We start from the raw sequence: 12,209 nt of genomic DNA, 5'->3' as shown, positions 1-12,209 counted from the left end.
AAATGTTTCAACCTCCAGCTTCATCCCATGGGTGCTTCATCCCCTGCCACATACTAGCACCATGCCCTTTCAGGTGTACCCTGCAGGCCAGCTGTGGCAATACATGGTGAACAAAATTAGTAAACAAAACCACTTGAAAAAGGTATTTTGAATTCTTATTGATAGAGCTGAGCGGACAGCACATTGCAGCAGAGATGCAGGGATGACAAGGCAGCATCCTTAAGCCAGGCTTGCCTCTAGACACTTCACATCACCTTTCCTGAACACTGTAAAGAGATCCATGAAGGGCTGGCAACACCTTCCCTGAGCAGTGCTGCAGGGAAGAGCTGTTCTGTTTGTCTGCCCTTTCCTTGGGGAACTCATGGGTGAAAGGAAACAACACCTCCAGATCAGTCCACGAATAAAAAGTTTCCATTCCGCAATCAGCACTGGCACTGCTGGGAAAACCAGGAGTGACTCATGGCTGAAGCAAGACGAAACCCTTCAGAAGGCACAGCTGTGATCTAATTGAGAAACGGTGAGTAATGTTTTTGCTGTCTATTAGCCTGCATGCTTAGGATGTGAATTAGTTCTACTCCCTCTCCACCCCTGGAGGGAACAGCTCTGCTGGAGCCTGTGCCACACCAAGGTTGCTCATCCCTCAATCACAAAGCTGTGCACCAGCCACGGCAGAGGAGTGCTTTTACAGGAGACCTCTGCACAAGAAACTGAGCTCTGGGCTAGAGTGCTCCTTGGCTTGAGGAAACTTCTGCTCTTACAGCTTTGTACTCCATTCACTGGCTTGCTCTTAGGATGTCCTGGGGCCCCACAGTCATGATTGTAGGTACATGGTCCAAGGCTGGCATAGCCATACAGGCTCCCTGTTGGCTACCACTGAAGATGCAGACATAGACTCAAATTGCCTCAGGCTTAAAAAAAGCCAGAAGTGGAGTCTGCTTTTCTTGGAAGAGTAATTGAACCAACAACAAAAATGCAACAGCTGAAAAAGGAGAGCACATTGACAGCAATTTAAGGGTGAGCCCTATCAGACAGATATTTAGAGGGCAATTTAAGATTTTGAGCCAACAGAAGTGTTTCTCCTGTCATGCTGAACCTCTGACTGTGCCAGCATTATCAGCACCTAAGCTTCAGAAAAAGAGGTATCATGACGGTGTATCATGACTCTCCATCCTGATACTATTTTCCTTGTGTCAGCTCTCTAACTTGCACCTGCATGTATCAAGGACTCATCAGTACCCTCTGGATTTTAAAGCACTGTACTTGTGTGCTAAGAGCAAAATGTACCAGCACAGATTTCTCCAAGCAGGAAGGCAGCTGCCATCATATTCCTGTAATCACTCCAGTAGCCAAAGAAGCTCCTGAGAAGCTAATCAGCTGTTGCAAGATGAAGGACCCAAATCAGTACAAAGCTGAAGGTCTCAATTTATTATTTATCCTGAAATCGTAACCAAGAACAAAAAATGGAATTTCTCTTCTCCATTAATATAGAATTGTTCACAATTTAAAATTGTATTTTAAATTCTATTTCATGTTTAAAGTGGTATGAAATTCATAGTTGCATTATCACCAATTATAAGGGCTTTATAGTGCATGCATTTTTCTCAACGCTTTGAAAGAGTCCAGCACAAGCAAATCCCAAAAATAAGTTAGGAGATCTGCTTTCATTTTCAGTTTCCTTTTCTACTAAGTCCTGTTCTTATCTTACAAGGAGACAGGCATCCAGCTGACAGCATACTGTTTACATACTTTTAATACTGAATTCAGGGCTCCTTGCTATTTTACATCACCAATTTATTATGACTACTGCAGTGAACTGAATCTAACCCCTAGGAAGATGGATGGGAATTTTTGTTCACAAAACACCTTCAACTGTTTGCTCATCTGTATGGTTGACATCACCAAGGTCATAGCTGAGACTGGCTGCTTAACACCTGCAAGTCAGAGGGATCATTGCCTAAGTCTAGAGTAGACAGGATAGAGAGAAACAGATCACAGAATTTCTTTGTTAGGATACAGCTAAGTAAATCTAATGCTAATACTGGATTTGCTACCTATGAAGCCTCATGGGGAATTTTTGTGCATCAGCAACATCAAAACAAGATTATAGCAGTGGGCTTACAAAACAGGGGTTCTGGAAGAGAAGTAAACAGACAACGCAAGAAGGACAGATTGATCAGCTGGATAATTTTTTTTCCCTTCAGCAGACAGCAGCAAAACCTCTATTACACACTACCAAACAGCTTAAACCTGTGCTGAAACAGCATTTGCTATTTTTACAATAGCTACAAGCTTTACCCATTTCCATTCCTGAAGTAACTTGTGATGCTATGTGACTACATTATATTATTAGTGCTCTTGGAAGCATAAGCTATAGCTACTGTACCTCTGAAAGCATCATGATCCAAATCCAGGGCAAGGTTTGCATAGAAACCCAACATTAGGGATCACAAGAGAATAAAAGGAATAACCTTTGCTATTTTTCTAATCACAAGATTCTTGCCCACACTATCACTTAACCAACAGTGAAAAACGGAAGCAATAAACAACACAGGGCAGAAAAGCTGGGATACCTTAGGGAAGGGGAAATGCCCATACAAGGAGATGGAGCAAATGCTCTTTGTTTTCATGTTTTGGTTTAAAGGGAAGAAAACCTCAGCTCTTGAGGCCTTCTGCAGTCCAGTGACACACTGTGGGTATTGCAGGGAGGCTGTCCTTAATTTTGGGTTTATCAAACTTTTGCAGGATTTACGCAATGTAATAAACAAGTAGAATGAAACTTGAGGCAGTGAGCTCAGTCTCACAGAAATACTGCATTTCCACCATGCCTTGTTCATCAGATATTGAACCTTCAAGTTCCTACCCATGCTCATCTGGACTGCTTTATAACTTGTATCATGCGCATTTATTTGAATGCTCTAGCACAGTACAGACTGGTTAACAGGAACAAGACAGAGCATAAGACGTGCCGTTCATTTTTTAGTTTCACATTCAGGTTACAACTCATTTGACAAAATGATTCGTCCATGTGCCCCAGAATTTCTATGCTGCAGGTTGGCACCTGGAGGGTTACATGAATAGCTGCAGGAAATCGCTCCCACTCTTCTCTGCCCTTCCACTGAAGTCAAGGTTTAACTCAGAATTTAAATACACTCCAGGTGCTGTGCTATATATATGTTTTTGTTGAGTAAGAGGTCATGTTCAGAGCTTGGTCATCTCATTTCAGATGCACACAGAGAGAAGTAAGTAAATCCAACTACAGGTAACACACCTGGTGCCTCTGTCATCCTCTTTGTACTCTTTGGGTGAATTATTTCTCCCTCAAAACTTAACATTTCAAATGCTAGCAGCCAACACTAAAGAGACAAATTTTCTCTGTAGTTTTCATTACTGGAACCTGAAATGTTAACAGAAAATTCTGGGTTTTGCTTTAAGTATAATGCCTGGAATTTAAATCTTTCCTGACCACATGAGATGCTCTCACAATACATGCCTAATTACAATTCAAACACCATTTTTTTCCCCTCCAGGAGTCTTGCCAGCAGTAAGGCAGCTGATAATCTGCAGTGGAAAGCTAGCCTTCCTGATTTAGTGTGACCACTATAATTCACCTGATTCTCAACTTCAGCTCTCACTGAGGTGCACAAAAATTTATGTGCACATTATAGAACTAGTTTTCTTTGTTACAGAACAGTTCCAGTGTATTATGTGGCACTGGAATAAAAGATTTTCCCAGGGTACCATGTGAAATTAAACCAAGTCCCTAATGTTTCATTTCCAATGATATAGATACCAAAAGTAATTACTGAAATCCTTTTTCTTGTAACAGTATCAAATATGTAATTTGTAAAGTGCTATAATTAAGGAACTAATCACATTCCTGAAGAAAGCAGGCTCCATTCCAGAGCCTTTGTATTCAGTCTTCTTAGCTACAACAAGATTGACTGGACAAGTAACTGCCTACTGTAAGAGAACATATTAAATTCATATTATTTGCCCAGAGTAATAAGACTGTCCATTTGTAATGAGGAGAGGAGCTAAGAGTCATCTGTCTTCATACCGAGTAATTAGGTCAAGCTAAAGATCTGGGGTTTTTTTTTTTACTCCAGTCTAGCACTAACAATTTTCTGTACAATTCAATATTTTGGACCATAAAAAGGGTCCAAGTTGGCACAATCAAACTATGATAGAAAAAGTATCTTTACTAACAGCTGTGCCCTACTATCACACAGCTCTGCATGCATATATTCTTACTAAATTTAGAAGTCTATTTTTGGCAAGAATTCCCTCTTTTTATGCTAAAAATAATTGAAAAACAAAACAAACACCCTTCAAAGCCACTTGTGCAATTTTAAAAAACAAGCCAATTCTCATCCCCTTTTGCTTTATAAAATGAGCTGCAAAAATAGTTGTCCAAAAATACCTTTCTGTATGCACACAACATTGTGCTCAAGCAATGAAACCTTTTCAGATTTTCCAACAAAAGCTCATTGCCAGTTGTTCTATTTGAAGTCAAAGGTGACCTGTGGCAACAGATCCAATTATTCAAGTACAAATTTGTATGGCCCAAGGGTTATGCCCTGCAACAGCAACAATGTCCTTATAAAGGAAAGCTCAAACTGGATAATTCACAGAAGGAAAAAACACTTAAAAATATTTATTCTGCCACAATCATACTGACAGATGTGTGTGGGTGATGCAGCTGAAATTTTAGTTCATTCTGATGAGTAGACAGCAACTATTTATTGTCATACTGAAAAAAAAATCCAGAAGGAGATCAATTTGTCTCATGCCATAAACATTAATGATGTTTCCTCTCCTAGTCAAACTATTCCAGATAAAATTCCTTCAACACTTGTCAAAAGAAGCTGTCAAAAAAAATCTAGCTTAAATAAAGTTATAAGACTAAAACCTTCTGGGTCAGTAAGAATAATTTGTAAGCAAGTCTTCCATGAGTTGGATAACAACAGCATATCAAGCCTGAGCAAAGCATGTTGAGCTCTAATCCCTTCTTTCAGCCAGCACAGTTAATTACCCTGGCATGAAATCTGATCAGCACTACAAACATCCCTGGCTTAAGGGCTCTACAGAACTCCACATTTGTTAATAGGAGAAAGAGGGAGTTTCACAGTGCATCACTTAAAAAATACTGTAAGAAAATGCTTCTTGACTTCAGAAGTGCAACAAGCATGTCTCAAACCCAGCAATAAGCATGTCAAAAAGCCCAGCAATGAAAATGGCAGGTGTGGACTGGAGTGTTCTACTGTTAAAGTGGACTTCAAAAAGGAAAACCTACATTGATTCTTAGTGCTTTTGAGATAGAAGTATAAAAAGAGGATACTGCAACTAATGCATCCTATTTTTTAGAAATACTGAATACATATTCCTTGGAACATTTTGCACATCTTTGGTCTTGTGTAACCAGGTGTAGCTCCTGTGAGCCTTACACTAAACAGCCTCTTCTCAGAGCTCTACATCTGTGGTCATCAGTGGCTTTGTCCATCAGGCAGCTTTCTCTCCTCTTTTGGTTCTTCCATGTATGTCTCCTTATATCTACCATTAGAAGTTAATGATTTTGGGTGCTACAACTTTGTCAAAAAGGGCCCAGGAATGGCATCTTTGAGGACAACCTCCCCAAAGCACAGGAGCCATCCATTCCCACATGCAGTAAATCAAACAGGCATGGCAGAAAATCCTCCTGGCTGCAAGAACTCCAGAAGGTAGACTAGGGAAGGTAGAGGCATGGACTGGCTGCTGAGAAGGAGTACAGAAATAATGCCTGACCACATGAAGAGAGCATTAAAGGCAAAGCTTTGTAGAGTTGAAATCCGTAAGATGGAAAGGGCAACGAGAAGAGCTTGTAGATTAAAGAAAGACATGAGATTAACTATAAAAGAGATGGAATTTTGTGTGAAAGGACACATAAAATAACCGAGACACTCAACATCTGATTTCCTTGACTGTTTGCAAAATTTGCTGTCACACCTCCCAGGTCCCTGAGCCTAGGGGCAGCCTGCAGAAGAGAAAGAATATCCACCACAGAGGTGAGTCAAGGACTACTTCCCTGGACATATCACAGCAAATGGGATACACAGAGCACAAGTCCATGGGACTGGATGGATGGCACCAGAGGACACTGAAGAAGTTTGTGATGTCATTGTGAGATCATGCTCTACCATATTTACAAGGTCCTGGTGCTTAGCAGTGGTTCCTGAGGACTGACTATAAGAAATTCTTGGCCACCTTCAAGAAGCAGGATCCAGGAAATTATGACCTTGAATTCATTAGCACAGGGTGAAATTTTTGCAACTGATTAACTTTAGTTAACTTTAGTCCATGAAGAACTGCCTTCTGCTAGAATAAATCAAAGCCAGTTTAACTAGAGTCTAAATGTGCCAGGGATAGTTTAGCATAAAGACAAGGGAAAGCCATTGATAGAGCCACACAGAAGTGCTGGATGCCCAAGAAAGACTCAGACAGCACCTGTGCATAGAAGAATCGTGACGTGTATGGAAGAATCAGGGCACCTGACAGGACAGAAGACGCAGGAGACACCTCCTTTTGAAAAGGGGAACTGTGAATAAGGGAATGACAGCATGATTAAAAACCAGATGCTGTTAGCAGTAAGACATACATTCTTTAAATGCACAGGATGGTGTCCAAACAACAGAAATGGAAATGAGTCTTAATTCAAGCTAAGTGCATGTAAATAAAAACATAGAGTAAAAAAACCCAAAAAACAAACCACCAAACCCTCCAAAACCCAAGTTGGAGAAATAGCTTACTGAAGTATGAAAGCTGCTATTGAAATATTTTTTTCAAACACCAGAAGTAGGATGCCTGCCAGAAAGTCTGCTGGGCTGATACATGACCGAAATGAAAAGAGACCACTTCAGAAGCAGGAAATCTAAATTAAGTATTTCCATTGAACTCTCGACGGTGCCCAATGCCAGATACCCTGAGAAGAGAATAAAATAAAGGGCAAGTACACAGTGATACTACTTACTATATAGTCCTATCTTCAGATAATCTGCATGATACCTTCTACTGGAATTTTCTGCCATGAATAGCCTCATTGCCTTTTTTAAAAATAAACCCAGTATTTCCTAAACAATGCATCATGAATTAACAAACTCTTGTACTGTACTGCTGATTCCAGTCTTAAACAAACAGAGGAACACACAATATACATTTTTATCAAAGGGCTCTGGGGTTGTAAAGAATTGCAGACCACTAAGTCTGAACTCTGTGCTGAATAGAAGCTAGCAATAAACAACAAAATTAGTACACCATGGACACAGCTTTTGTGGAAAAAAGCCAGGCCACAGAAAAATATTACCATCTTTTGAAGAAATCAAAAATTTTGTGGATATTAGTGAGGCTATTAATACAGTAACTGAATTTCCAAAGCATTTGATGAGGTTCTTTGTATTCTTTACAGAGATAGTTCTTCATCAAACTATGGCAGATCTCTTAGGCTAGTAACTGCTGAAGTCTATTAATTCCAAATTGTAAGCAAGTTTGTGACTTTAGCAGCATAAATAACTGTGCTGGCAGCTAAGCAGTCCACCTCTTCTTCCAGGTCATTGCTGAACAATAGGAAAGTTCTTGGTAATTGCAATTAAAATGACTATAAACAGCTGCAGAATAATTCAGGAATGCTATCAAGGAAATGAGCCAGCAGGAGAGCTCAGTGCAAGTGCAAATGATTGTATATGGAGTGTTAGACCACTCAGTGCATAGACTCAGTGACAGATCCTAAACTCTGCACTACCACTGGGAAAAAAAAGTTAAAAAAATCTTGGAGTCGAATGTGGATAGGTCTTTCATAATTTTAGCTCAGAATTAATGAAAAGGGAAACGATAGCAGGAATAATAAGGATGGAACACGAAATATTTATACAGGAACTTCACGGAGCTATCTCTGATATTCCCGTATCACAGGGCAGCAGAGTCAGAGGCACAGAACTGTATCTGTATCTGGGAGAAGAGGTTAAAACAAGCACCACATTCTGCAGTCACTGACTCAGGATGTCATTAATTTCAAGACTATAAATGCATTCAAAAGACAAGTCTGTGCACAGAAAGAGGTCTCTGAAGCATGACAACCCTGTTGCAATTTTTGGCTCCAGTGCCCCAGTGCAGTGGTTGCCAGGAATGACGCTTATCTATTCTTGTTTGTTTTCTCACCAGCATATGGTTTTGGCCAGAGCTAAAGTTGTCAGGAGAAACAATCACTGTTCAAACTCAGCATAAATGAATTTTTAAAAATTAAATTTTGTTTTAAAATACTCTGGGGAGGTGGATCATTACACTGGTTAAACAACTCAATTCTTGTTATTCCTAGCAGCAATACCCCATAGTTATCTCTTGGGTTTTTTGGTTTTTTTTGAGAGGACACACCTTGTTACCTGACAGCATTCACCCTCACTAGGTCCCTTTCTTATTTTCTTAGCACAGCGTATTTATCTTGGATCCAAAATAATCCAGAAAATGTATCACTCTATTTCTTCTTCAGCTCTACCTCTGTGCAGACTCCTGAATACAAAAAACAAGGGGTAATTAAATTAATGTCCTTCTTCCCTAAAGCTAACAATTCTTTTATTGCAGGTCTTCTAGGAAGTAGGGATAATGTGTAAAATCCAGTATAAATGACTGCTTTTAAGGGCCTGCCTCCTATCAGGATGATAAAAATAGATCCAAAGAAGGTAAAAATCACCAAATTTGAAGAAAAAAGTTTCTTCCGGCTACTGTACAGAGGTTTAGACAGGGCCTGCTAAGCCTGCTCTACTTTTTTGATGCCAGAAATAAGGTGGAAAACAGGTATTTCTCTACTAATCCAGTTTACGTTCCCCCTGGCCCTCTTGCAGAGTGCTGAAAGACTGCAGTGAGATGAGCCATCTTCTAAATTTTGTACAATGACTTTTACATATCCCCATACACTCTTGATTTTTTTAACCATACTTATGACTTGCTGTATGTCAACACAAGTGCTGGGCATCAACACTGAAATATATTGGTTAAAATCCATAAGCCAAGAGTATGTGGTACTGGCAAAATGGAAATAGTCTGATGTACCTGACAAAAAACTTTAACACACCATCCAGTGTCATTCCTCCCTACGGGATACAGCAAGAATTAAGGCTTTTTACAGCAGCTGAGACTGCCCAGAATCACCAGAAAAGTTCCTACTGAATCAATACAGGCAGCTGGCAAATCATCCTGGCAACATGTACCAGACTACAAAGTCAAATCCAAACCTAGCAGAATTGAATCTCCCCTTACTGGCATTTCTTCCCTCTTCTCCCTCCAGCAGGGACGAGCCCTGAGGCTATATGGCTTTTAAGCTGAGAGAGACAGTTCTTGCAGCACTATTTCACTCTTGCTAGCACAGCCTGGGAAAGCATTTGGCATGCTTCACTGAACAAACCTGACTGCACTGGGTAATGCTTCAAAATTCTGCTGCTGAAGAAAGAGAGGGCTGAAGGGAGCTCTACTCATCTATGGACAAATAATTCAGTCTTTACCAGAAAGATCTTCCTCAATTAGCAATGCCAACTTACTATTAACAATAACAACAAAAAATTACTATATTGCTTTTGGCAGGATTCAAGGGAATGCTGAGTGGCCTTACCAGCCACAAATGTCTTTTTAAATAGATCAGTGGGAGGAAAATAAATGGCACATCCAACAGGTAATCTGCCACCTTTTGCTGCATTTCTCTCTGGTACTGGGGAGTGAGCAGGAAAGTGAGCATGTGGGAGCCTGAAAGCCTAGAGCACTATCAGCCAGGAGACAGCAGAAGCCATAAATCTTCAACTTACTTGGGCAATTGCAAGCATCCCAAGTATTCAATACAAAAAGTAAGGGATATAATGTTGTCTGAAAGATACCTTTTGTTCATGTTGTTTTTTCATGCTGTTTTGCTTGTTTGCTTAGAACACGAAATCATTAAATACTAAAACCTAACTGATTTGAGCTGGTGGCTTTGACCTCTACAAAGGCATATCTGCAGCTGTGCTTGAAAGAAACAGTTTCTAAACGTCACTTTTCATGGCTGTTCCTCCTCTTCCTCAAAGCATTTTATCATTTTTGGGAATATCTATTTATTAATGCCCTTCAGAAAAATTCTGAGATCATGTCAAAAATACTTCAGGAAGCTGCAGGTGTGGAACTATTTGAGAGATACCATAGGCTGTCTGTTACCCTTCACCTTGAGTAAATATGAAGGGGAGGGAGTACTTGAGTTCTGCTGCTAGAACTCACCTGGGCAGAGGCAGCCCAGTCCCACCTGCATGTGACACATTGCCACCTCTGATTTGCTGTCCTTAAAGAGTGAAGAAATGCTTCAGCAGAAGCAGCAGTATCTAGGGAATAACCTCCCAAAAAGAAAATGCTGACCTACACAGGTTACCCAGAACATTCCTTCCCTTTCAGAAAAATCTCTTTAGTAGGAAGGGCCAACTTCTGAGCACAGCAACGAAAGAAAAGCAAAGGACAGCTGGCACTTCCTTGCCACCAACAGCAGACAGGCATGGTCCTCTCCTCTGACTGCCAGGAAGTGGAAACCTTTAGTAAGTCACCCGAGGAACACAGCACGAAGGAAGTGAAATGCTGCACTCCCTGTGCTTCATTTGCTTTCAGGGAGTGCACACCACATAGCAAATACAAGCAGCTGCACGTGCATGGGTATGAGTCAGACACACAGCTGGCCAGGTCTCTCCTACCTTGCAAGATGAAAAAAACAGCCACCATAAAATCCCAGAGCAGAGCCCCAGTAACCAGTCAATGAACCACCAACAGATTATTTACCACAGCTGGAAACACACAGCCCAGAGATTGACACCCAGTGCAGGGATCAGCACAGCTCCATTCCTGGAAACTGCAAAGTACTTAACATCATATCTAACTTCATACACTGCCCACAAAACCCCAGCCAAAAAACAGACTAAAAAAATACCCTGCCATTAAATCAGTTTGCTCAGAAACCTGTCTCTAACTGATATTTAACAAGGAAAATTATACTAAATGCAGATTAACCTTAGAGCAAAATTGCTTTCAACATATATCAAAAGTCAGAATACACTGTGTAAACCTGTTAGTAACTCTTGAGCAAATGTTAGTGACTTTCCAGAATTTTCCCATAACACATTAGACAGCCTTTCAGCAAGTAAATAAATGTTTTTTCTGAGACTGCTTTCCTCTTTAGGGGAAATGCTGTGAGAAACTACTGGAGGACTATTCCAACCATCACTATGGCATATCCATACTTCTGTTACTGCAGGTAAATAGGCAATGTTTTAAAGAAAAGAATATTTCTTTGTTTCTGTTCTCTATTTATGCTCCATTTTAAAGGCATCAGGGTAAATCAAAACTGAATAAACTAACTAGCATAGGGTTGTCTAATAAAGATAATCCTTCCTTCTTGAAGAAAATCTTAAAAAGTTATGGACTAATAAAAGATATGACAATCAAGACTATGGCGAGACATAGAACATGTAAATACATGCAATTTGACACTAAAACAGATGACTTCAGAGATAAATCACTACAGTGTAAGTATGCACAGAAGGAATCATTGCAATAGCATTAAGAAGAATATATGGAAATGTGGTATAGCACAGCACTCATGCTTTCAGTGCAAGAAGCCTGAAGTGGCCTAATAAATAATATTTTAAGCGTCAGTTCAGATACATGGAAAGCAAATAACTGAACCCCATAAAAACAGAACTAAAAGAAAACAAAAGGTTTGCTTACTCTTCTTGACGTAAGTCATTAACACTCCGATCTAGCGAGATCATATCACTTGCCACCATATTAAACCCAAACTCCTTAATGCTGGCTTGAACAGATTCTTTGTAATCTGGTCCTAAAACGTATGGCTTCGCCTCCTCTCCAGGGCCACCAACAACTCCATGAGGCTCAGGCTCTTTGGGTTCAAAATTACCAAGGACTCCAGGTCGTAACACAGGATCTGGATATACAAATGTCTGAGGTTTAAAAGTGAGATACTGCCTCTGGAGGATGTTTTGCTGCTTGTTATCAACACCATGCTGATTTAGTTCATTTTTGGCCTTATTTTTTCTTCGAATGGATTCCAAGTCCACTTCCACACCTTCAACGTGAGGCCAAGGTACCACAGGTTTGAATTTCTCATTTCCTAGTCCATGGTCTCCTTTGTTTGGCAGGGGTCTGTTGGCTTCTTTGTCATC

At 40.3% G+C, this 12,209-nt stretch overlaps 1 protein-coding gene across 5 annotated transcripts in view; it reads right to left on the bottom strand.

Annotated features, from left to right (window-relative positions):
- The window catches only part of GALNT7 (polypeptide N-acetylgalactosaminyltransferase 7), a 91,812-nt gene that overhangs the window by 27,307 nt on the left and 52,296 nt on the right, over positions 1-12,209 (bottom strand). For all 5 annotated transcript variants that reach the window (XM_064417703.1, XM_064417704.1, XM_064417701.1 and 2 more), the window contains one exon: positions 11,755-12,209. In XM_064417703.1, coding sequence (XP_064273773.1) covers positions 11,755-12,209 — 455 coding nt within the window. The remainder of the gene's footprint in view (positions 1-11,754) is intronic.

This window comes from Passer domesticus, chromosome 4, assembly GCF_036417665.1.
Source record: "Passer domesticus isolate bPasDom1 chromosome 4, bPasDom1.hap1, whole genome shotgun sequence".
In the NCBI taxonomy this organism is placed as follows: Eukaryota; Metazoa; Chordata; class Aves; order Passeriformes; family Passeridae; genus Passer; species Passer domesticus.
Note: the sequence above shows the minus strand (reverse complement) of the source record. Positions and strands in the feature narration are given on the sequence as shown.